General features: G+C 58.5%; 7 protein-coding genes across 7 annotated transcripts; 5 read left to right on the top strand and 2 right to left on the bottom strand.

Moving 5' to 3' along the window:
* Positions 1-247: 247 nt before the first annotated feature.
* On the bottom strand, positions 248-2,029 carry BKCO1_6800046 (c6 transcription factor; the record flags this gene model as incomplete). Its single annotated transcript, XM_020278420.1, has 3 exons — positions 248-1,434; positions 1,488-1,571; positions 1,627-2,029. The coding sequence occupies 3 exons, from the start codon at positions 2,027-2,029 to the stop codon at positions 248-250; spliced, it is 1,674 nt and encodes a 557-aa protein (XP_020126285.1).
* Positions 2,030-5,403: 3,374 nt separating this feature from the next.
* BKCO1_6800045 (rna-metabolising metallo-beta-lactamase) lies at positions 5,404-8,413 on the top strand (the record flags this gene model as incomplete). The annotated part of the gene is made up of 2 exons (XM_020278419.1): positions 5,404-5,549; positions 5,629-8,413. The coding sequence occupies 2 exons, from the start codon at positions 5,404-5,406 to the stop codon at positions 8,411-8,413; spliced, it is 2,931 nt and encodes a 976-aa protein (XP_020126266.1).
* An 873-nt stretch (positions 8,414-9,286) lies between these two features.
* BKCO1_6800044 (uncharacterized protein) lies at positions 9,287-10,156 on the top strand (the record flags this gene model as incomplete). The annotated part of the gene is made up of 1 exon (XM_020278418.1): positions 9,287-10,156. One exon carries the CDS (start codon positions 9,287-9,289, stop codon positions 10,154-10,156), a length of 870 nt encoding a protein of 289 aa, XP_020126267.1.
* A 1,030-nt stretch (positions 10,157-11,186) lies between these two features.
* BKCO1_6800043 (epiglycanin precursor) lies at positions 11,187-13,068 on the top strand (the record flags this gene model as incomplete). Its single annotated transcript, XM_020278417.1, has 3 exons — positions 11,187-11,248; positions 11,414-12,383; positions 12,436-13,068. The coding sequence occupies 3 exons, from the start codon at positions 11,187-11,189 to the stop codon at positions 13,066-13,068; spliced, it is 1,665 nt and encodes a 554-aa protein (XP_020126264.1).
* Positions 13,069-14,311: 1,243 nt separating this feature from the next.
* Positions 14,312-16,358, top strand: BKCO1_6800042 (spindle poison sensitivity protein scp3; the record flags this gene model as incomplete). The annotated part of the gene is made up of 2 exons (XM_020278416.1): positions 14,312-14,830; positions 14,898-16,358. 2 exons carry the CDS (start codon positions 14,312-14,314, stop codon positions 16,356-16,358), a joined length of 1,980 nt encoding a protein of 659 aa, XP_020126265.1.
* A 2,784-nt stretch (positions 16,359-19,142) lies between these two features.
* Positions 19,143-21,342, bottom strand: BKCO1_6800041 (primary-amine oxidase; the record flags this gene model as incomplete). The annotated part of the gene is made up of 2 exons (XM_020278415.1): positions 19,143-20,972; positions 21,070-21,342. The coding sequence occupies 2 exons, from the start codon at positions 21,340-21,342 to the stop codon at positions 19,143-19,145; spliced, it is 2,103 nt and encodes a 700-aa protein (XP_020126262.1).
* Positions 21,343-22,561: 1,219 nt separating this feature from the next.
* BKCO1_6800040 (rna recognition motif containing protein) lies at positions 22,562-23,535 on the top strand (the record flags this gene model as incomplete). Its single annotated transcript, XM_020278414.1, has 2 exons — positions 22,562-22,613; positions 22,670-23,535. 2 exons carry the CDS (start codon positions 22,562-22,564, stop codon positions 23,533-23,535), a joined length of 918 nt encoding a protein of 305 aa, XP_020126263.1.
* Positions 23,536-23,803: the final 268 nt, after the last annotated feature.

Genomic DNA, 23,803 nt, shown 5'->3' with positions numbered 1-23,803 from the left:
TGCAACGCGCGCGCGCCCGCCCAATCCGACCGAACCGATAACATGATAACCACGTGATAATGATGCGAGAAAGAAGGGGGAACAAAAAAGCCTCGAGACGCTAGTTTGCGAAGGGTAGGGGAAATGACGATGGTGATAACGACGAGCCGGACGAGGGGCTCCGAGAATGGAAAGTAACACCGAACTCCCCCGTCCGGGGTGTGAAGACACCCCGCCCTCGCCGGTCAACCGAGAGGCAAAGGGTGCATCAAGTGATCAGGAAATCCCAACCCTTGTTGACGATGATGGTCTCCCAATCCCACGAGTCCTCGTTGCCGGAATCCATCATCTCCCATACCGTGTGCACGACCTCGCGTGCGTACTTGATGTTGCCGAGGTTGGAGTAGTCTTGCAGCTTGTCAAGGCCCTCGCTGATGGGGGTGCGTTGATGCTGCTCGAATGCAGCACAGCCCAAGAGGAACAACGGCATGAGGAGGACGCTTTGCGTATTCGACGTCGGTGGCAGTTTGTCCAGGTATTCGAGTCCCTTGTCCACGGCCTCGTGCAGCGCGGGGTCCGGCTTGGAAGGCTTGATGGTCCGGTGGAGGTAGATCCAGGTGCATGCTTGGTAGAGCATGGACGTGTAGTAGCGGTATTCGTCATCTTGTTGGCACTTCCACTCGCGCAGATCCTGGTCGATGGAAACGGCATCGTTGAGAATCTCGTAATCTACGGGCGGGTTGACGCCTTGCACCTTCTTCGCTCTGATCTTGTCGCGCAATTTCCTGATGTTGGAAATTATCCGGAACAGGCCGTCCACGACGCCGAGAAGGGTGGCCGCCTCGGGTTGGATCATGTATTCTGGGAGGTGGAAGTCATCCATCATGAGAATACTTCTCCGGTCGGTGGCGGTCACGGAATTGGCGACGTCATGGTAGACGAAGAACTCGACCAGGAAGGCTTGGAATTCCTTGTTGGGAGACTCTTGGTTCTGGATCAGATGTCTCGCGGCATCCATGTGAGCGCGATAGGAACCGTCGGTCTCGCCCGCAGTAACGGACTTGAGGCAGAGGATCAGCGTCTGTGCGACCGTCGGGTCATCGATAACGGCGGTGTCGTCTCCGGAGAATCTCCGCTGCATGTTTTCGTCCGTTCGGAGATTCCGGATGGCGTTATCGAAATGGTAGGCCTGCCTGTGCTCGTACTCGGGCTTTTTCTCGCGTAACAAAACGTGGGAGCCGGCAAGGCACAGCAGCGAATGCATCAAGCCACGATGCCTGATGGCCATGGGGATCAGGATCTTGGTGAAGGGGTTGCCTCCAACGTCGTCGAACAGGCTGAGCACGCGGCTGACGTTGAAGTGGAAGTGGTCCAGGAACTTGCGGTCAATGTCGGTCTCAATTCCGTCGATGAGCACGGGCAAGTTCACGGACACGGAGCTATGTCTGCGGGTAACTGTTGCAAATCGTCAGCAGGCGGCCTCGTCAACCGTGGTCTGCACACCGTACCGATGGACCTCTGCCTTCCGCTCTTCCAGAACTCTTTGGGCGGGTAGCCCTCGCAGTGGACGTTGTTCTTCTGGCAATGCAAGCCTGCGTTCAGATTAGACGCGTGGTCCGTGCCACAGCTATCAGGCGGGATCCTTACAAGCCGGTTTAGTCTCGTCACACTTCTTCTTCCTCCGCCTGCACGTTATACAGCCGGTTTTGGAGCGGCCCTTGGGGGGCTTGGTGATGGAGGCGGGCTGTGCGATGGGGTGCTTCCGCGGCCTGCCTCGCGGGCGCTTCACGACAATGCGGTCCGGGGAGGGCACGGATTCGTTGGTGATGGGGGAGATCTTGGACGTGTCATCGTCGTCGTCCAGCTCCTCGATCTTGGGGACGATGCCGTCGATTGAGTTGGGGTCCGGGAGATACTGGAAGTCTATTACGCTGGGGGTGGTCCGGGGGGATTCGCTGGACGAGGGCGAGGCCTGGCTGGACGACGAGGAGCTGATGCTGAAGCGGGCGCCGTAGGAGACGGGCTGGGGGCCAAACATTTCGGCAGCCATGTTCTGGAGGAGGATTGGAGGGCGGAGCGGCGGGGCGTTGGCATCAGACGGGTGCTCGCTGGCAGGGCTTCTGGAGCAGGAGAGCGGGCGAGCAGGTTTGGGCGAGCTCCCTCAGGCGCGTCACCTGGCGACGGCGGGAGCTGGGGCTTTGGGGCGCGCGGACGGCGAGCACCGGATTATGTAGAGGGCTTGGAGTGTGATGGAGGGCGGGCTGACTGAGCGTGAGCGAGGAGCGAGGGCGCGAGTCGGCAGGCTGCTTACCGCGAGCGGATCAGCGGCCAGTGATAAATGGGCGGGCGAAACAGAGGCGGGGGCGGTGTTTGGCGGGCAGGGAGCCCGTGGGATGGAAGCGGCTAGGCTGGCCGGGAGAGCAATCTTGGTCTGCTGGCTGGTGGCGCGGGTGTGGGGTTCGCGGGTATACGAGGGCATTTTCCTGCTGGCATCGCCAATCTTTGCGATCTCAGGGCAGCGGCCAGGGAGCAGCGCTCGCCCAACGCTGGGCCGGTGGGTGCGTGGGTGCGGGTGGAGCGGCCGGGGGCGCGGTGGTTGATGCAGCGCTGCAGCAGCGCCGGAGCGCGCGGGCATCGAGAGTCGAGAGTCGAGAGCGGCGCCGTCGAAAAGGGCCGATCCTCGCTGCGGCACATTGACTTTGGCTAACGTCGCGTACCCGCCTGCATCCCGGCCAACTTTCCGCCGCGCGCTGATCAGACGCCGCGAGCATTGCTCAGCGCGCCACGCACATCCTTGCCCGGCGTGAGCCGTCAGGGCCAGCCCGAGTCCCTTGACCTCGCGACGGCCACCACATCCGCCCGTGGCCCGCCCTTAAGCGCACCGCAACGTCGTTGACGCGCGCCCGCAGCAACCACCCGCGCCTCGCCGCAGATCCCGGGGATCCCACCAGCGCACGGCACGGCACCGCACCGCGTCACAGCCCGGCACTCCCCGCCGAGCACTCGCCAGATCGTGTGTAACCCTCCGGTCGTGGCAGCCCTCCGGTAGCCCTCCGGTAGCCCTCCGGTAGCGTCACGGCCGCTGCCAATCACCGCCCCCGCCTGCTGCTTCTTTGCGCCGCTGCTTACCGCAAACTGCAGCCCTAAATCCACCAGTGTGGGGGGGCTGAGCAGATGCTGTACATGAACCCCATCGCCCGACTATCTTGGGCGCCCTGGCGTGTGATGGGATTGTGAAAGCGCAGTCGCCTGACACGCGGCCGGTCCGAGCATCGCAAGCCACTCGTCCTGCCTCTTGCACGCTGCTATTTATTAGTGCGAGCGTAGCCCATTGACGCCCGGCTTCAAGCGGCCTGGATCGCTCCAGGAAGAACAGAAACAGGCTGCCGACCCAGACTAAGTCGACCCGGCCGCTTGTGGCGATAATTGTCAGAGACATATCACATGCGTAGAGTGCTTCCCCACCACTTCGCCCGCTGAGAGATTCCAGAAGAGAGCCTCCGTGCCGCCCTCCCTAGTGCATCTGCTCGAAACAGTGCCCGGCGATGCCGCTCCATTGGTGGCGCGCCGCTTTCAAAGCGAGGTTGCACGTCCATCCGCAGGGACGTGAGCAGCTGCGGACCGAAGGGGCAACTCCGCTGCAGAGAGGCCGTCTCCGCACGTGGGCGCCGGCCGCACATTCGAAACGGAGCCATGGTTGTGACCTCAGGTTGCAGATGCTCGTTGTCCCTGGGCCGGGGTGGGCGTCGGAGCATGCTCCGCTCCAAGCGGCGAACACTTGCGCCGCGCACAACCTCTGTCAAAGCGCTGTGCGAGTGGCACGGCTTGGAGGACGTGTGGGCGTGTTGCTAGCCGAAGACTCCTTGCAGCCTCCAGATTCAAGCGAAAGGTTGCACAAAAACGGCTCTTGCCCTGGGCTGGGGCTGACTGCCGGTGCTGACTTGCTGCCTTGCTGCCTCCAGCCACACCTCGCTCGGCTGGCCTACCGAACGTCCCAGGCGCTCCCAGGCGCTCCCATGCCATGCGCCCGGGGCTTGGCAGGGCCAACGTGCGGAGTGTTTGATGTCTATGTATGATTGACTTCCCATGCAGCATGCATGAGGTGCAGCACACCGGGGCTCGAGAATGAGGCCCCAGATATGCCTTCTGCAGGGATGGTCCAAAATGGTCGAGGCAGACGGACGGCAGGATGTGACCTGTAGCATGCCGGCTCAGGAGCGTTCGCAGGCGGCAGCATGGCCGGTGAGAGATTGGCAAGAGCTGCGACACGGGATGCGGCATGGTCGACCGTGGCGGCATCTAGCTCACGGTAGGACAGTGGGAGATGCCGTACCGGCCTTCACCCTGCCATGCTTGAGGCTTAGCCAGGGCCTCCAGGAGGACGCCGACGGACGGAGTGGCCGTTCGTGTTGTAAGCTGCGGGAATAGTAAGCCGGCACGTACCACGACGCCATCTCGTTCGGCGATAGATCCAGGAGTACGAGGTACAATCGTCGCGATCGCATGCAGTATCGGCAACGGCTGGCGGTGTCGTTTTGGCTGTGCTGGCTGTACCACACCAAACAGGCGGGTCTGGAACTAGCCCCTGTGCGTGCCGCCGGAAAGCGTTACCGGCTCGCGTCAGGCCGTCTCCAATGCAGCAGTCACCAAGTCTGAGCAGGCGGAATGGGGCCAAGTGGCGTGGGTGCTGACCATCGGGTAATGTTTAGCGAGTGACGGCAGAATACTCGTGCCTTCTTCAGAGGAGCGAAGTCCATGGGCATGGTGATCGGCAGCTTGACCTGTAGTAGGCCAAGGGCCGAGATCCATGACAGGCCATAGGGGACTTTGCCAGCCACAGCGAAGCTTGACGCCAACTATGAAAGATCGCTTATCTGGCGGAACCCCAGCGGTGGACAGCCCACGTCAGACTTCATGGACGTTCATATGCGGGTGTAAGCTCCGGAATGATCGACGGTGTCGGTGGCCGGAGTTAAGCAGGAGTGCACGATGTCCAGGTGATATTCTGGGTGAAACCGGACGCAGCGCGCGGCCTGTATGGGATCAATTGGCCTTGCATGAGGGAGGCGAGCAACAATAATCAGAGGAGGAGAGGTTGAATTAGAGGACGGTCAAAGAATGACATCGCGCCCATACTTTGACGACACGCTATTCCCGAAATGGAGGGCGGGCACGACGGTGTTTGCCTCGTTTGCAAGGCTGGGCGGGCACGGGCCAGCAAGAAACGCGGTCGCGGGCGAGCGACGTGCAGCTACGACACCAAAGCCAGCGTGCCGTCACCATCAGCACGCGCGCGCCGCGGCCACCAGCACCTGTAGCAGTAGCCTTGCCAGCACCCCTTCCATCATCGTCGTCGCCCGTCTTGCTATGCCCGTTGCATGATAGTTCGCGCCCTCGTGCCCGCGCATACCTCGCGCTGCAGCCATGTTCAACTTCACTCCCCTGCTGGGCGCGCAGTCGACCTCAGCCGCATCGCAGTCCCTGCTCGAGCTCGATGGTGGCATCAAGATCCTCATAGATGTCGGCTGGGACGAGGGTTTCAATGCTGAGAAGCTCAAGGAGCTTGAGAGGTACAGACGCATGCTCCACCCAGACACCGCCGCTGCTTTGTTGGTAGATTCAAATCGATGCTGACCCGCCCGCCTACAGGCAAATCCCGACTCTCTCGGTCATTCTTCTCACTCACGCAACGACCGCCCACCTTGGTGCATTCGCTCATTGTTGCAAACACTTCCCTCTATTCGCCCGCGTTCCCGTCTACGCCACCACTCCCGTTATATCCCTAGGCCGGACTCTCCTCCAGGACCTCTACTCGTCGAGCCCTCTCGCATCCTCCATCATCCCGGAAGCTGCCCTATCCGACTCGGCCTACTCCTTCCCGGCCCTTCAAGGCGGCAGCCACCCCAACATCCTCCTCCAACCTCCCTCCACCGAGGAGATCGCACATTATTTCTCGCTCATCAATCCACTCAAATACTCTCAACCCCATCAACCCCTGCCTTCGCCCTTCTCCCCGCCTCTCAATGGCCTCACCATAACCGCTTACAGCGCCGGACATACCTTGGGCGGCACAATATGGCATATCCAGCATGGCATGGAGTCGGTCGTCTACGCGGTAGACTGGAACCAGGCTAGAGAGCATGTTCTTTCCGGCGCCGCTTGGCTGGGTGGCTCTGGTGCCGGCGGCGCCGAGGTCATCGAGCAGTTGCGGCGACCAACCGCCATGATCTGCAGCAGCAGAGGTGCGGAACGCATCGCTCTGGCTGGCGGCAGACAGAAACGAGACGAACTGCTGCTCAACATGATCAAGGAAACTGTGTCCAATGGAGGCTCCGTGCTGATTCCTTCTGACTCGAGTGCCCGCATCTTGGAGTTGGCCTATCTGCTAGAGAGTGCCTGGTCGGCCGAGCCTCACGCGCTTGGGAATGCTCCTTTATATCTTACCAGCCGTACATGTGGCGCAACAATGCGGTACGCGCGAAGCATGCTGGAGTGGATGGACGAGGGCATCGTGCGCGAGTTCGAAGTGGCCAGCAGCGGGCAGGGCGGGGACGATGTCAAACGTACCAGGAATCAACAGGGCAGGTCAAAGGACGGCAAGGATGATGCAAAGAAGGCCAACGCTCCATTTGACTTCAGAAATGTGAGGCTTCTAGAACGCAAATCCCAGGTCAGTCGCATGCTTTCCACGAACGGCCCGAAGGTCATCTTGGCAAGCGACGTCTCGTTGGAATGGGGCTTTTCCAAAGAAGCTTTGCGCAACCTCGCCGCAGACAGCCGGAACCTTGTCGTTTTGACTGAAAGGGTGGCGCAGCCCTCAGACTTGAAGAAAGGCCTCGGCAGATTGCTTTGGGAACTTTGGGCCGAACGAAGCGGCGCCACCAAGTCCTCCGAGGCTGGCGAAGATGCTGCCGTGCAAAGAGCTGGCGGTGCCGAGGCGACTGTGGATGTGCCTCAGGCAACACCGCTCGAAGGCAACGAGGTCCCGTTGTACCAGCATTATCTCGCACAGCAGCGTCAACTGCACAACACTCTACAGCCTGACGGCGCAACTTCCTTGGAGACAGCAGCAGACGTCATCGACGACCGCTCGTCGTCCTCCTCAGAGTCCTCGGAAGAATCAGATACCGAACACCAGGGAAAGTCGTTGAACATTTCGGCAGCCATGACGCACGCTCGACAAAAGCTGGGGCTCAGCGATGCAGAACTGGGCATCAACATCCTGCTGCGCCGCAAGAACGTTCACGATTACGACACTCGAGGCAAAAAGGGCAGAGAAAAGATGTTCCCTTACGTTGCGAAGAGAAGGCGCGGAGATGAGTTCGGAGACCTCATCCGCCCTGAGGAATACCTCCGCGCGGAGGAGCGCGACGAGGTGGATGGCCAGGACATGCGGAACGGCGCCGTGCAGAAAGATGCGGCCGTTGGCCAGAAGCGCAAGTGGGACGAGCAGACAGGCAAGCCCGGTTCGGGCAAACGGCAGGCGGCGAACGGCACGACGAAACGTCGCAGACAACAGGATGGCTCAGTGCAAGGCAGTGTGACCAATGATGAGCAGGCTGAAAACGAGGATTCTGGGGAGTCTGAAGACGAGGCCTCTGAGGAGGTTGTTGCAGGCCCATCCAAGATCATCTTCACGCAGGAGACTGTGCGACTTGAGTGCAGGATCGCGTTTGTGGATTTCTCGGGCCTGCACGACAAGAGAAGTCTGCAGCTGCTGATACCCATGATCCGTCCGCGCAAGCTCATTCTCGTTGGTGGCGAGCAGGAGGAGACGCTGGCACTGGCAGCAGATTGCCGGAAGCTGATTGAAGCAGCGACTGCTGATACAACAGAGAGCGCAGTCGACGTTTTCACACCAACGGTCGGTGTCACGGTTGACGCAAGCGTCGACACGAATGCCTGGACGGTTAAACTCAGTCAAAGTATCGTTCGTCGTCTGCGTTGGCAGAACGTGAAGGGTCTTGGGGTCGTTGCGATCACTGGGCGTTTGGAAGCGCTCCTTCCAGAGGAAGACGACTCGGCAACGGGAGATGGCGGCATCAAGAAGAAGGTCAAGGGTTCCAAGGGCGACAGTCAAGAAGTATCGGACCAGAGCGAGGGGAACAAGCAGGTCAACATAACGCCCATTCTCGACATCGTACCGGCGAGCATGGCCGCTGCGACGCGCTCCGTCGCCCAGCCTTTGCATGTGGGCGACCTGCGACTTGCGGACCTACGGAAGATCATGCAATCGTCAGGCTTTGCGGCGGAGTTCCGCGGTGAAGGTACACTCCTCATCAACGGCTCGGTGGTTGTCAGAAAGAGTGGGACAGGCAAGATCGAGGTGGAGAGCAGTGGGTTCGGCGTCATGGGGCCGGGGCGGCCCGACGGTACTTTTTACGCCGTCAAGAGGAAGATTTACGAAGGCTTGGCCGTTGTGGCCGGGGGTTAAGGAAAAGCTTGTATGAATGGACATTTGGGCGAGTGATCGGTTGCTCTATATTCGTCAATGTCGTTAACTAATGAAGATTTAAGATATCCAATATCTTCGTTCCACGTTCCTTGTCATTTGATATCTTTGTGGTGTGCTGCCCGGTGCCGCTTTACTGGAAGCCCGTGTGTTTGCACAACTTTTACGCCCACAAGATCCCCCTGCCGGCCTTCTTGAGGGAATTCGCGTCTATGTGAGTTCCCCGTGGTGTATACTCCTTTGTTTCTTTGCAAAACTCTTGATCATACACTATGAGTACTGGTCATCCACGTACATGTTGTTTCTCACGAACACATGATTGTCTTCAAACCTGTCTCCATACAATCCCGGCCAACAAACAAGGGGAACAGAAAACGATCTGCCAGCGAATTCGAATGACCCGACTGCCAACAGAGACCAAATGGTCTTGCGATTGCTCCTCTGGATCAGCATTGTTCTTTCGTAACCCATCATAGCTGTTTAGTACAAAGGAGTACACGCCACACAGCTTATGACCACCATGCCAACAAGTTTATGCTTCGGTCTCCTGCCCACAGCTGAATCTGAATTCGAACAGCATAAAAGACCTACCCCCTCCTTTCAAACACTCCCACCTCTTCTCCATCCACTTTGACCATTGCCCCTCCGTGTCAAGCAAGCCAAAAGCAAGCCACGACATCCTCAAGCACCACACTTCCAGGCTTCCACAAAGCCATCCTTCCAAGGAGCCCACCCACCTCCTCTTCAACCCCTCCCCCTTGACACCAAAAACAACAACAACACCACCACCACCACCAACAACAACAACAAACACCCCCCACCACCCCAAAAAAAAAACCAAGAAAAAAAAAAGAAATGTCCCACTTCCCTCCCCACGGCTGGTCCGGCGCCTACGGCGGCTACCAGCCCCCGCCCGACTACTTCCCCGATCCCACCCTCGGCGGCGTCCCCCCGGGCTTCCTCCACGGGCCCCCTCCCGCCCTGTTCCCCGGCGGTCCCCCAGATCCCCCAGGAGGAGCTCCCCCGTTCTTCCCCGGCCACGCGCCCACCCACCCGGGCTTCGGCATGCCGCCGCCGCACGCCGGCCATCATCCTCCCCCTGGTTTCTTCCCGCCTCACGTCGCGCATGGCGGCCCGCCGCCACGGATGCCGCCCGCGTGGATGGACCCGGGGTTTGGTGGTGGCAGTGGGCGCGGCGGGTGGCAGTGGGGCGCGGAGCAGGAGGGTGGTGGCGGCGGCGGCGGTGGTACCGGTGGCGGCGGTGACGACAACGGCGGCGACGACGGCGACGACAACGCAGCGACGCCGAAAGTGATCGGCGGGCACCACCACCGGCGCACCGGGGCGCGCGCGGGCGTCGGCATGATCTACAACCCGAAGCAGACGCGGCTGCACATCTTCCGCAAGACGGACATCGGGCCGTGGAAGGACGGCGCGCGGCGGGGGGTGGTGGTGCCGGCGCAGAAGATGGGCGGGTTCAACATCTGGGATGCGGATGTGGGGTGGACGGTGAAGCAGCTGTTGGAGTATCTGGGCAAGGGCGAGGACGCGTGGGCGGTGAGCGAGGTGACGGAGGGGGGGAATGGCAGGTGGTATAAGGGGAGTACGATTCAGTATAAGGATGAGAGGGCGGGGGAGACGCTGAGCAAGCAGGGGTGGACGGAGAAGAGGGGGAGGGGGTTCGGGAGGCCGCCGGTTTGGTTGGTGCTGCATAAGGTTGAGTGAATGGGGTTGGTCGGGCGCGTGTGCTGGGGTTTTTGTTGGTGTGTGTGGGATGCGGTGGGGGATGGGGGTTGAAATTGCTTTTCCCATGCTCTCTGATGATCTTGCTTTGTTTTTGTTTTTTTTTTCGGAAAATTTGCTTGTGTTTGTACCTAGAGGTTGCAGATTGTGTGGGTTGCTTTTGATTCATGAATCTTGACTTTGGTTTTTTTTTTTTGGTTTTTGGTAGCAGAATATCTGAGAGCCATTGCCGTTCCTAAAACTCAAAGAAGGTGAGTGAAACCCGTACGGCATATTGTCGTCTATGTCCAAGCTTTCGGAAGATGATGGTAAGCCACCGTCGTCTCGTGCCAGTTTTTACAGCATACTCACAGCTCCAGCCATGGTAACACAGCGTCAATGCTATGCTGCCTTACCCGCGCTGGCGTGACACGATCAAAGATGGGTGGACCGCCCTGCATGGCTGTCAGTCTACCCACAGACCAGGGTTCCATTTTGCTGCTGTGGATCCGGCTGGCTGCACTGGCAGAGGGTACCTGCATGGCTTATGGCTTGGAGATTGACTGCGGTGATCGTCCTTTCCCTGCATATCGCGCCACTGGATGTTTCAGAACGCCAATTACTGTTGCCGACGTAGTCAGGTCGCTGACGAGGCTGCAGCCGACCGTAGCTTTACGCGTCCGATGCCTATGACGTCGCGCTTGCTTTTTTGGGCTGAGCAAAACGGATGGTGGACCGTGCGGACTCCGCCTTCAGCCAATCAGAGCCATACGCGACAGGGAGCAGGCGGTTGATCCACGGGCCGGACACGCTTACTTCATCCTAGCGCCCGCCGCCGAGCATAGGGACTCATCTCTTCGTCCACTACTCTCCTCTTCTTTCTTTCTCCACCACACACACTCCTTCGTTCTTTGCCCGCGGCGCACAACACACTCATTCAACCTTCGGCGCACATTCTACGTCGTCACACCTCTTCCTTTCTTTCACCTCACACCCCACTGCTTCGCATCCGAACTCACTCGTCAAGTGCACCATGACGCTCGTCTACGCGTGGCTCGCCTTCCTGGCGTCCATCCTGCCGGCCATCGCCCAGGAGTACGTGCCATTCTCCCTTCATTTCTCAGTCTCACGTTGCCTATGTTCTCTGAGTTTACCGTATTTGCTGATTTCCGCGCCCACTTCACTCTAAGATCTTCCACCTGAAAATCTCTTTCCTCAGATCCCCCCACTGCCATTTCATCTCTTACCATGCTGTATTAGGACCATCGTATCCACTGCTAGCACGACTACCGTGACTGTGGACCGCTTCATCAGCGTCACCGTCCCTGGTTGGACTGCCACGGTCACGGGTCCCACTGTCACTGTGACTGCTCTTCTCGGTTGCACCTCGTCCTCGGTTTCTGCTTCCCATCCGGCCTTCACTACTCACCCAGCTTCCACTCACTACCCGGATTCTGCCGCACCTGTCCCCTCGGGATTCTCTTGCCCCACTGGTGGCGAACTTGTCCAGGTTGTGTCAGGCACCTCCACCCTTTGGCCGTGTGGAGCGCCCGGCCCCACGGACTCTATCACCATCATTCCTGGTCACTCTACGTTTACTGTTGCCCCGAGCGAGGAAACGACTACTGAGGTTTGGGTCACTGGCACACAGTATCTCACCGCGACGGACCCCGCTCCCTCGGAGGCCCCCTTGACAGCCACGGTGTGGGTCACAGACAGCGAGGAACCGACAACGGTCATCATTGCTACTACTTACTCGACTGTGTTCCTTGGCACGTCAACTACCTCTGATGACTCTTTGGAGACGGGATCACCCTCAAAAGCTCCCGCATCGTCCAAGGCTACCGTATCAACGCATGCTAGCTCGGATGCATCTTCATATAATGGCTGGAGCTCTCATGGATGGAACTCTTCAACACACACTCCGGGCCCTCAGAGCTCTGGAAATCGCACTGGAGTCATTGTAGTCACTGGTGAAGTCCCGACAACCCCTTTTTCTCACTCCATTCAGCCGTCAACTCGAACCGTCACGGTCACCTTGGCTCGCAATGCCACAACGTCGGTAGGTCTTTCTTCGGTGATCGAGCCGAGGACCGCAACAGCCAACGGCGCAATTTCAACTCTCACCACATTCTCCAAGCACGCCAATGCCAGTTCCACCACACGCCCGATGGCTACCGCTAGTGCGCTTTGCGGTGAGGGTTGCGATTGTGGTAACTTCACTATCGATGTCAGTGTCTACCCTGAATCCCCATTGTGTACCGTGAACTTACTACACATAGTTTGATGAGGATCATGGCATCTTGGTCAACGCTTCGGACCCGTATGTTGGCATCAACAGCACGGATCACCATCTACGCTTCAACGAGGGTTTCGTCTACGTCCCGCCGGATTATGATGCAGTCAGTCCTGCCTCGCCCCCGTACTTGGCCATGTACATGCCCAACATGACAAGAGACTCGCATGAAAATGGCTCGCTTCCAAATGGTGGCATCGGCCCCGGCGGCAACCGTGTTATCAACTCGGCCTTCCATTTCAACGCTTATGGCGGATCCTTCTCTTGCGAAAAGGGCCCTATTTCCCAGGATAATGCGCCGGAGCCGCTCAACTGCACTCTCGAGGTCTCCGGACTCCGTTGGATCCCCGAAACCAAGGAGGAAAAGCTTCACGCGATTTCGACCTTTGGCATGGCTCCCTGCTCGGAGGCGACAGAGGACGAGGAATGCAAATGCGAGTTGACCAAGGTGGACTTCTCTTCCGAAGGCGGAGACTACACGGACTTGTCTTCGATCCGCATCAAGGCATACTATTGGAACGACCCGGACGAAGATAGGGTGTTCTTTATGGATGACCTGCAGTTGGGCTGGACTGACAACAGTCTCGCAGCCGGCTTGATTCGGGGCCAGGACATCTGAAGAAAGATCGGGGTGAAGTTTCTGTTGCTTTTGCTTTTCTCACTCCACTCGTTTGCATGCCAAAGCGCACCTGGAGGGTACCGGGCCTTCGTGTACGTAGCTGAAACTTTGTGCTCCTCGTGAGTAACAAATCAATAGCTGCACTGGTCTCAAAAAAAAAAACTCATGTCCATGACAGCCCTTCTGACGTGAAGATTGTGCGTGCGAGGTATTGTCGTAAAACGTTCAATTGTGACCCGCATGGGTACCGAGAGTCTCTTCAAAGCTGCTGAGGTTTTTTGGAGCTTCTAGACACTAGTATATACTGATAGACCCCACAAATCCATCACGCGGGACATGACGGAACGGCGCACGGCGAAAGGTGCCTGATGGCATGCTAGGGGGCTAAGTGACACCAGCTAACCACAGGCCGATGTTCTTCAGGAACACGCGGATGCAGTTGGTCACGAGGACAAGCGCGCAAAGGCATAGTCGGCGCGATAGAGGCTCGTCTATTTGGAGTAGCGTGTGATGGTGTGGTTTGGATTCGAGTGTACCTACCGAAGCAGCGGCACCCACCACGCCAGCTGACGGTTGACACGACCCAACAAAGCACAGCTATAGGCAGGGCAGCGGTCAGAAGGCTCAGGCTCGAAGGGCGGGCGACGGTGGGCCTGCAAGTAAGGTTTGAAGGCACGCGGTGTTCGGGCGGCAGGGCCCGATCTCGATGCGGCTTGAGGCCAGGGCGGCGCCACAGCGCGAGCAAGGGACGGCGCAGTACCCCGGTCAGCGGGCGCATGACGGGGGCTCGGTTGGCCCACGAGCAGCGTGGGGGAGGCGCGGGACGGGGAGTGCTGTCGAGGGCGGGCGAGTGAGACATGGGACATGAGCTCATAGCTGCTGCGAAGACGCGTGCGCGCGGCCGGCTTGCGTGACTTGGGTGACTTGCTGCCTGTCGCGCCTCGTGACGGGCGGGCGGCACGCATATCTGGGCGATGCACTGCCGCAGCCGCAGCGCTGAAGACGCGGCTTTCAGGTGCAGGGCGAGCGTTGATAGCAGCTCTGATCACAGCGCCCGTCACCGGTCTTGGTCCTGGTTGCAGCGTAAGCGAGCATCGCGACGGCCATCGTCCCGCCGCCCAAGCCAGAGAACCAGAGCCAGCGCCAGACCAGTCTCCGTCCCGGTCCCAACTCGCTCGCTCGACCACGTCGGACTGAGCTGCAGCCTCGCCCACCGCCGCCGGGCCACGACACCGCCGCCACCATGACCACCGAGAGCCAGCCCCAGCCTGCTCCTCCGCAGGCCCTCTTCTCCCCGACTCCGCAGAGCCCAACCCACGATACCCCGCCGCCGCTCCCTAACCCCAGCATGCCCGCCCTCGCGCCCCAATTCCCGCCCCAGCCCGCCGCCAACGGCGCCCGCGTCTCGAACCGCCACTCGCGCGACTTCAGCGGCTCCCAGAGCAACGGCCAGGTCCAGAGCCCCACCAGCCAGCAGGGCGTGCCCATACAACACCGCGTTTCCAACGGCCAGCAGGGCCATGTGCGCGGCATGAGCGGCTTCGACGGGCCTCGCAGCCCGCCCAACAGCAAGAGTGAGCGCCTGCCTCACCGGAAGCACCCGCCCAAGACCACTAGCACTGATCCCACTGAGCTCAAAGGCACTGCCCACGTCCCGTGCAAATTCTACCGCCAGGGCGTGTGCCAGGCCGGCAAGGCCTGTCCCTTCCTGCACACCAACGACCTGGCCACCGAGACGGCCCCGTGCAAGTACTTCCAGAAGGTCTGCCCGCCCCCGCTGCTCCCCCGATGCGCCCGTCCCCGACGCCGCGAGCTGACACAACCCCCAGGGCAACTGCAAGTTCGGCGCAAAATGCGCTCTCGCACACATCCTCCCCGATGGCAGGCGCGTCAACGGCCCGAACCTCGCAATGGGCAGGCATCCCTACGGCCGCCCGCCCGCCACCCAGAGCTCGCTGCTCACCATGCAAGCCATGGCCGGCGGCCCGCAATACCCCTACATGTCCTCCGACGAGCCCTACCTGGGCGCTCAGGGCAAACATCTTCACGACATGATACCCACCATCGACCAGACCTTCTCCTCGAACCCTGGTTCCAACTTCGGTTCACCGCCGAATGACAGCCGTCTCCCGACGTCGCCCGTGCAGAAGGGCCTGAGCGTCCTCGATGCCCCGCTCCCCGCTTCTTTCGACAGCCAGGGAATTTCTCACATGGCTCGCTACGGTCCCATCGCCGCATCCGTCCCCTCGCGCTTCGGCTTCGAGGGCTCCTCCCCGCCGTCTTCGTATCAGAACAAAGCGCTTGAGACATCTACATTGAGGAACTTGCACAGCTCTGCGTTTGGGGATGAGGCGCTCGCGAGGAATGGCCTGGGATCATCCCCGCCCACGACGGAAGAGCCGATGATGGGCAGACGCATCATGCACTCGGAGCGCTTCGCGAGACCGAAGGTCATGTCGGCGAGCTTGGGCACGCGACCGGGCTTTGGCCAGGACGAGTGGGATGAGAACTTCGCATTCGAGGAGGACTTGGTCCCCAACAGCCTCCACGAGTTGCTGACCCCGCAGGAGAAGATGCGCCGCTTTTCCCGCGCTGGCGAAGACGAACACGGGTTCAACCACCGTCAGTCGCTTTCCGGCCTGGGTACTCCAGGCGATTCCAAGGTCGGCTCACCCTTGGGTTCCTCTCCCTCCCGTTTTGGCGCGCTTTTCTCCCGGACACACAAGCCCGCCGAGGAGATCTCATCGAGCCCTGGCGCCAACGTTTTCGGCCATGTGGGCTCCCCTCTCCGTGGTTCTTCCCTGAACCCGAACGCGAGCCCGTCCCTCCGTCCCATCGGAGATCGCAGGACCCCTTCGACCGGTGAGGCCAGCCCATTCGGTCTTGCGAGCCCGCCGCGCCAGAGCAGCATCAGCACGCTCAGTCAGCAGCTCCAGCGTACGCGCCTTTCATCTCTCGTCGTGGACTCCAAGCCCGAAGGTCCGGAAGACAAACAGCACCCGGGCATGTCTGGACGGTTGACTTCAGCTTCCAGTCTTGGCTCCGCAGCTTCGAGGTCCGGAATCGGTATGGACCGCGCCATCTCCAGCAGCAGCATTGGCCGTGAGCCCATTGAAGAGGAGCAAGAACAGGGCCTGTTCGACATGGAAGAAGAAGAATCCGCTGCTGATAAGGAGAAGAAGGCGAAGAGGCTGTCTAGCGGCCTTGGCGGGACCAACTCCTCGCAAGGAGGGGCTTGGGGTGTCTTCCCGGGCTTAGGTGCAGGCGTTGGGAGCGAGAAGAGCTCGTAACTCTCACGAAACCGCTAACAGTCGATGTGGTATCACGAGTACCCCCAGCAACTCGAAGGTTTCTCAAGAGTCGATCTGGATATGAAATCGGAAACGAAGTATGAAGAAAAAAGACTGGTCTGAAGGATACAGACCCTGTACAACCACACGAAAAATATACACCAGCACTTCTGGATACGGCATCATGTTCAAAACGGCGGGTCACTAAAAATCAAAAGCAAATTGGGGGACACCTGGCGTCATTCAAACAAATAGCGTTCCCTTGTTTTCTGGGTCTACTTCCCGTAGCGCGTAATGCTCTTGTCCTAGGCAAGAGAACGAGGTGTTTCGTGCAGAGAAGGCGAACGGATTTGATAATTTTCTCTCCTACTGCTGGGGGCTCTCCCGTAGCACAGGGTTGGCATATTGATATTCTTTTTTTTTCTCTTCCTTGCACGTCAAGCAAGGTCTCCAGGCACACTTGCTCACTCACTCATTTGGTCACGAAGAAACAAAAAAGTATTTCATTTTCATGCCTGTCCTTCTCCAGGACTTGCTTCTTTTTCTTCTCCTTCCCCCGCTCTTTTGATTCGGCATTTCATGATCCAGCCCATACACGGCAGCTCCTTGCCACATACGCACATACACGAACAAGAGTAACAAGAATCAGGAGTACAAGATGGTAGCCTCTTTTTTGGTGGGAGTTCGATGTAATCAATTTGTTTTCTTCTTCTCATTCCATCTTTTTCTTGGTCCAGTACATACGCCCCGGACCGACGGTCTTACCACCACATCTTTCTTACCTTCTCTTCTCATCACTTTCTCACGACGAGCATCGGGACGAGGGTCTGGCGAATGATAAAGGTCAGGTGGCCCCGAGCCTTCTTCTGCTGCTGGGGGGATGGAGAATGAGGGATGATTGGGAAACGGAATGAGATTGAAATGATATCCTGCTGTTTCTTCTGCGGGAGGGATGACTTGGATCTTTTCTTCTTTCTCGGACTTGAACAATTTTGTTTCTTTCTCCGCCTTTCCCTCTTCTTCTCCTTCTTTTTCTTCGCCGCCGCCGCCGTCGTTTGTCTATGGCCTTGTATTTTTGTTTCCATCTTCTTCTCGATGACGTTGCATCGTTGGCCAGTTTTTTTTTTTCTCTAACTCTCGCTAAGGCTTTGCATGAATTGATGACGTTGATGTGGATCTTTGTTTTTTGGAGAGGGTTGATTGCTTAGACTTATAGTGGGGAGATATGGTTTTATTATTGGTTAGACTAATGTATACTGTGTTCTTTGTGGATACGTTTGGAAAATTGTGCGATTCGCTTTGAGTGGTGCCACGTGCTGCATGTGTCGGGGAGGAGACGAGGTCGCTGGTCTGTTTGATTGGCAGTACCGTCGAAGTCTTTGGTTATCGTGGGATTATCATTCTTTTTTTAGCGCCGTCTTTGACGCATGTGCGTTTATGCTTGTGTATCCTCATCTGCTTTTTGCGTGCTTTAATGGCTTGTGACTGGTTCCATCCTCGGCGAATCAGCCTCGCGCCAGCTTACTTGGACACCTTTTACTGGCACTGAGCGGTTGAGGTTGACATCATTGTGTTTTCGATTCACGACACCTGCATTGCCGTGACTGGTTTGCAGTGTTTTGTGGTGCCGCACCGAATCTTGACCGGGGGAATGCTTCTGCAGCTTGTTTGGCCCTTTGAGGAATGGAATGTGGAGGAAACAGTAGCACTCGATATCCTCCCTCACAAACTTGCGACATTAGAGGTGCGTGTAAAATACGCATCTCGGTAGCTAACCTTGGTTCTTGACTGGGACTCGGTATACTCAATCTGTTTTTTTTTTATATTTTTAGTCCGACTTGGGAACGCATCCATAAAGATTGACTATGTGAATGGAGTCTCAGCCTTGGGTGTGCAGCTGCCTCTTCGAACGTACACAGAATGTGAGGTAGAGAAAGCCGCACGGGATCCTTTCTCGTTAACGAGACATTTTCTTTTACCATCTTTTGGTGGGTCTTACTTCCCCACCCTTACCATCTCACTCTCTTCGGCTCGTCGTCACGATAGACTTTTTTTTTTTTTGGAGTCATTTCGAACAGCTCGAGCTACTCCTCACTTTGCTGTCGAAGCCACGGTGTGTGCGAAAAGGAACTAATATACGGCGATTGTTTGCGTGGGTAGACGGCGCAGATATTTCGACGTGGATGTAGGTCCAAACATATCATCTTCTTCATTAGGCGGTCAAGCAGAGATCCGGATGTGGATGTGAGTACTAAATCTGCATATACGAATGCATTCAGATATAAAATCCCACTCCCCACGTGAGATGGATGTAGACGGGTTAGTTAACTTTTGCATACAGTGTGAGGCAGCTCTTATGTAGAAGTATAGAGATGAAACGCACGGCTTGCGTTCAGCCCTAGGCCAGACGGACCACAGCTTTGCAGTCCGACATCGTCAAGTTCCAACCCGACCCAGTAGAGTTAGAGCTCTTAAGAAATATTCAACTTAGCACATGACGTAGCTGGTACGAATCATAGCATTAAGGCAAGTATTTTTACTTTTCTTATACGGATTACACATCCCGAAAAAAAGGCTTCATACGAGGGAGAATGCTGGAGAATGTTGAGTGAAAGATTGCAAAGATCTCTCTCTACTCAAGAGTTTCCTGCCGAGCAAAGATAACCTGCTCGTCGAGACCAACACCACGACAGCAACAACGCACAAAAGATGCGTCTCGACGCTCCTATATGTATATATATATATATCCCATCACCACCTCCCCCACCAATTCCCCACCCACTCTCACAACTTACTCCCCGGCGCACAGCACGACCCCGCCTCCAACTTCCCGCCCGCCCCCACCGTCGCCGTCCCGACACTCTGCTGATGCCTCTCCTGCGCGCTGGTGCTGCGATTGAAGCCCTGCTCGCTCGGCGGCACATCCAGGGCGGGGTTCCTGTCGAAGAAATTCACGGGCTTCAGTGCGACCTTCAGGATCTCGACGGGCATGACGGGGAAGTCCTCGATGCGGGGGACGTGGTTGATGCCGAACTGGACGAAGACGACGATGTCGGCGTCGAGGGCGGGGTCGGCGCGATTGGCCCACGAGCGGACGCCGGTGCCGCCGCGCGACTGGTTGGTGTAGCGGCCGCCGGCGTAGAGCTCGCCGTCGCGGTGCGTGGTGAGGTAGATGTTGTGGTCGGAGAACTCGGCGCGGGCGTGGTTGAAGGACTGGGCGTCGGACAGCATCTTTTGGAAGGGGGGCGCGTGGATCTTGTAGGCGACGGGCTGGTTGTTGACGGGGTTGCGGACGCCGGCGTTGACGATCTTGAAGACGCGGTTGGCCGAGGTGGAGAGGTCGTAGCCGCCGGTGCGGGTGAGGGGGGTTTCGGTGACGGTGTAGCCGGTGCCGTGCGGGTTGAAGGCGCTGCGGGGCATGGGGTGGGCTTCTTGGTAGACGAGGCGGTTGGCGTGGCCTTCGAGGGCGGGGTCGATGCGGAGGGAGAAGATGTGTTGGTGGTGCACGGCCAGGACGCCGGGGTGCACGACGGTGCCGAAGGGGACGGAGAGGCCTTCGTCGATGGGCTGGGTCGAGAGGATGCCGGTGGCGCGGACCTCGTAGGCGAGCTCGCCGGCTTGGTTGAACTGGAAGGCGAGGATATATTCGTAGTTGGAGACGGTGATGATGCTCTGCAGCACGAGCTCGCGGTTGCGCACCACGGCGGCGCGGCCGGTCCTGTAGTTTGTATGTTTCCAGCCGATTCCTGCGTCCTGCTCGTGGACGCAGACTACGTTGGGCATGTCGACCGTGTCGCCCTTGTCGTCGGACAGCACCGAGGAGAGATAGTAGATGTGGCCGAGACAGTCGCAGCCTAGCTGGAGGTTGTTCGCCATGATGCCCGCGCCTGCGTCACCCAGGTCGAATGCTGATTTCTTGTGGAAGGGGTGGCGCGGGTCTGCGTACGGGATGTTCATGTCGGAGAGCGAAATGCGGTAGAACAACGATCGGTTGTCGTACCGCACGTCATACAGCACCATTCCCTCGCGCTGGTTGAAGCCCACTCGGAACTTCCACTTCTGCCATTCGATCACGGATGATGTGCCCTCCTGAGTGACGGTGAATGAGGCGCCCTCGGGCTGTACCACTCTTAGCGGCTTCAGGTCTGTGCGAAGCTTGGGCTGGGCTTCTGGGATGTACTCGTTGGGTGGATGGATCTTCAGAGGACCTGGAGGCTTGATCTTCTCGTCCACGCCAGTTGGCAACATGTCGATCCGAATGACGGTCATGGTCTCGGTGCTGATGACGGGAGAAATGGGAAGGGGTAGCGCGTAATGGTTGGAGTCGGCCTCGTTGGGGTTGAGCGGATCCCGCATGTACATGAAGCACTGATACATGCGGTCATCATCGTTGACACCGTCGGAACCGTAGATCCAGGGGTCAATCACCACTACTGTGCCCTTGGGCAGTTGCAGTTTGGCAATCGCAGCCTGCACGCCGGCGTCCTCCAAGGCTGTTTTCTCGATGACGACAATCTCATCACCGTCGCCGTTCGCATGGACATTGGGGCCTAACCGGACGTTCCTTTCAACGCTGCCGGCGCTGAGGTCCACTATGGCCTCGTGATACTTGTTCTGGTTGAGTGTCAGCATGGCCAGCGCTTTGAGACAAACCCAATAAAAAGGACTCCCCCGCGCCCACAGCAGTCTGAAAAGGGAAAAAAAAACGCACCGTATTGCGAATGTAGTAGTTTATGAAGGCCTTTCGGCGGATGTTGGGGCGCGGAGCTCCGCTGTGCTCAGCGTCCAAGTAAGGAACAACTTGGGCCTTGGGAGGCTCCTCTAACGTCACGGCCTTGAAGTGCAGGTTCGTGCCTTGAGGCCAGGCAGCTTGGATGATGGCTGAGGCGGCCTTGATCTCCTCTCCGGTGAGCGGTGCTAGCGGATGGGCTGCCGCTTGGGTGACGGGCCGCACGGGTAAGCTCGAGACAGACTCGGTAGACATGGCGGCGGGGTGTCTCTGCTACTCGGATGGATGAGACAACTGGAGAGCGAGTAGCTACGTCCAAGGATTTATATGATGGGTGCGACGGCTAGACGGCAGGGTTCCGAGGCCGCTGACAGCGCGCTTGTCTGGGCGATAAGCAAAGTGGGGATGGGGCATTTTGTGGTCGTCGATTGCGGAGCCGGATGGACTTTCCGCAGGGAGTAAGGCTCCTCGGCGCCCTGTTGAGCGCGACTGGCGCTGATTGGCTGCTTGCCACCGACGGCCAGAGACGGCTGCCCCGTCCACGCTTTGCCGTGTCCTTGAACGAGGCCGTGTGGCATGCGGTGTGACGGCAAGCTACGAAAGGAGTCTGCTCTGGTGGATAACCGACCCGCACGTATGAGGCCTGCCTGCCAGAGTGATCTTCCTGCCGTTAATAGCCCCAACAGGGCCGATTGTCGCCTAGCCGTACGTACCCAAGCGGAAGTCCTAGGCGCCAACGGAGGTGCAGGCCAGTGATGTACGCCATTCCAGTACACCACATGTTGACCGCATGGCAGCAGCGCATGCTCCACTCCGGCACAGGATCGATAATGTCGAGTGCGGGCATCGTCTTAGATGAGGAAGGCCCGGAGTAGATCAATGTCGGTAGCCAAGCTGCTCCGCCAAGCTGCAGCGGTAGATCTGAAAGGACGCTGCCATTTCCAGAACCCGCCATGGCGCATGTAGATAGATGCAAGGTACGGCTAAGCCAGCGGGCACTAAGGTAGTCAGGTGGCGGAGGATTTGACTGAGCCGCAAACACTTGAGTCGTCTCCAGGCAGTCGACGGGGTACACAAATGCGCTGTCGCCTGTGAGTGGGTTCAGAACAAGAGCTGTTTGCTCGAGCCAGTAGTACACACAGGCACGAACAATGCTGCTTCTATGTGTCGCGTTGCAAGGTGGTGTGGATACTGCCGAGGAGAAAGCGGAGCTGGGCCAGCTGGGCCGCCGGGCGGTGACGAGAGCACGGACCATATCGCAACTGCTGGGCAGTTTGCTTGGAGCTCGCGAGCTCGCGCATTCGAAACCAAAGCTTCCCGCGCCAGACACGAAGCTCCTCCGCCCACCCAAACCCCGCCAGCCGCGCGCCGAATCTTGTTCTGTTGAGCTGCACCTTTGCTGTAGTTGCTTTCATCCGTCCGCACCCGCGAGCGAAGAACCTTTTGTCGCGCTGCGTCCGCAGCCTCTTTCAGCATGCCTCCCGAGAAAGGCGGAAGGGTCGTCTTCATCGGCAACATCCCCTATGGTAAGTCGCATACGCTTAGTTGGCCATGCACGCGCCGCTTCTGACCTTGCGTAAAGGCGTGAGCGAAGAGCTCATCACCGAAACCCTGAGTCGCGTCGGCCAGGTCCTCAACTTCCGCCTCGTCTACGACAAAGACTCGGGCAGACCCAAGGGCTTTGGTTTCGCCGAGTTCTCTGATGCTGAAGATGCCGCCTCCGCCGTGCGGAACCTCAACGACTACGAGCTCATGGGCCGCAAGTTGAGGGTTGATTACTCCAACGACAACGGCGCCGGCGACAGTGCCCCCGCGAACTACAACCCACCACAGCCTGCATCCAACGGCCAAGACGCCCCGCCTTCCGCTACGCTCCCTCCCTTGCCACCGGGTGTCGACGTGCCGCCAAACCTTACCTGTCCCGACGCCATCTCCAAAACGCTCCAAACCCTGCCTCCTCCACAATTGCTGGACATACTTTCGCAGATGAAGGGACTGGTTACCACCGACCCGGCCAAGGCTACCGAACTGCTGAGACAGGCCCCGCAGCTGTCATTTGCCATATTCCAGGCGTTGCTGCTTCTGGGATTGATCGACCAGTCTCTCCTCACCTCGGTCGTGGACACGACAACCATCCCGCAACCGGAACCCCAGCCACAACCTGCTGCCACACCTATGCCACCCCAGGCATTCCCGGGATACCCGCCCCAGCAGCCTGGTCGTGGTGTGATGAACGTCCCCACTCCCCCTGTGGGCAATCCATATCAACAACCTCCGATGCCGATGCAGCAGCCTGCCGCTCAACCCCAAGTACCTTTCGACCAGCAGGCATTGATTCGGCAGGTGATGCAAATGTCGCCGGAAACCATAGCGGCTTTGCCACCGAGCGACCGGGCGCAGATAGAGGCGCTGCGGGCGCGCATCATGGCGACGGGATCACCCTTCTAGAAACGGGCCGGAGGGACGGGGGCAAATGGCGGCCTAGACGGGCGTTTGGCGCGATTTTTTGCATCATCTGGGCAATGGCGGAGCTTTTCGATATGCGGAATGACGAGGCATACCATTCTGAATTTGTAAATTACTACATATGCAGACGACCGGTCAGTTCGCTGCACGCAAGGGAGCAGGCGGGGGTCGTCGGGGGTCGTCGGGGCGCCAATAGCTTGAGCAGTCCGGCGGGAACGACACCAGGGTCCGGCGATACTTGGCAGCGCAG

The sequence above is a fragment of the Diplodia corticola genome, assembly GCF_001883845.1.
Source record: "Diplodia corticola strain CBS 112549 chromosome Unknown scaffold68, whole genome shotgun sequence".
Classification (NCBI taxonomy): domain Eukaryota; kingdom Fungi; phylum Ascomycota; class Dothideomycetes; order Botryosphaeriales; family Botryosphaeriaceae; genus Diplodia; species Diplodia corticola.
The sequence above is the reverse complement of the archived record's forward strand: the minus strand, read 5'-3'. Positions and strand labels throughout refer to the sequence as shown.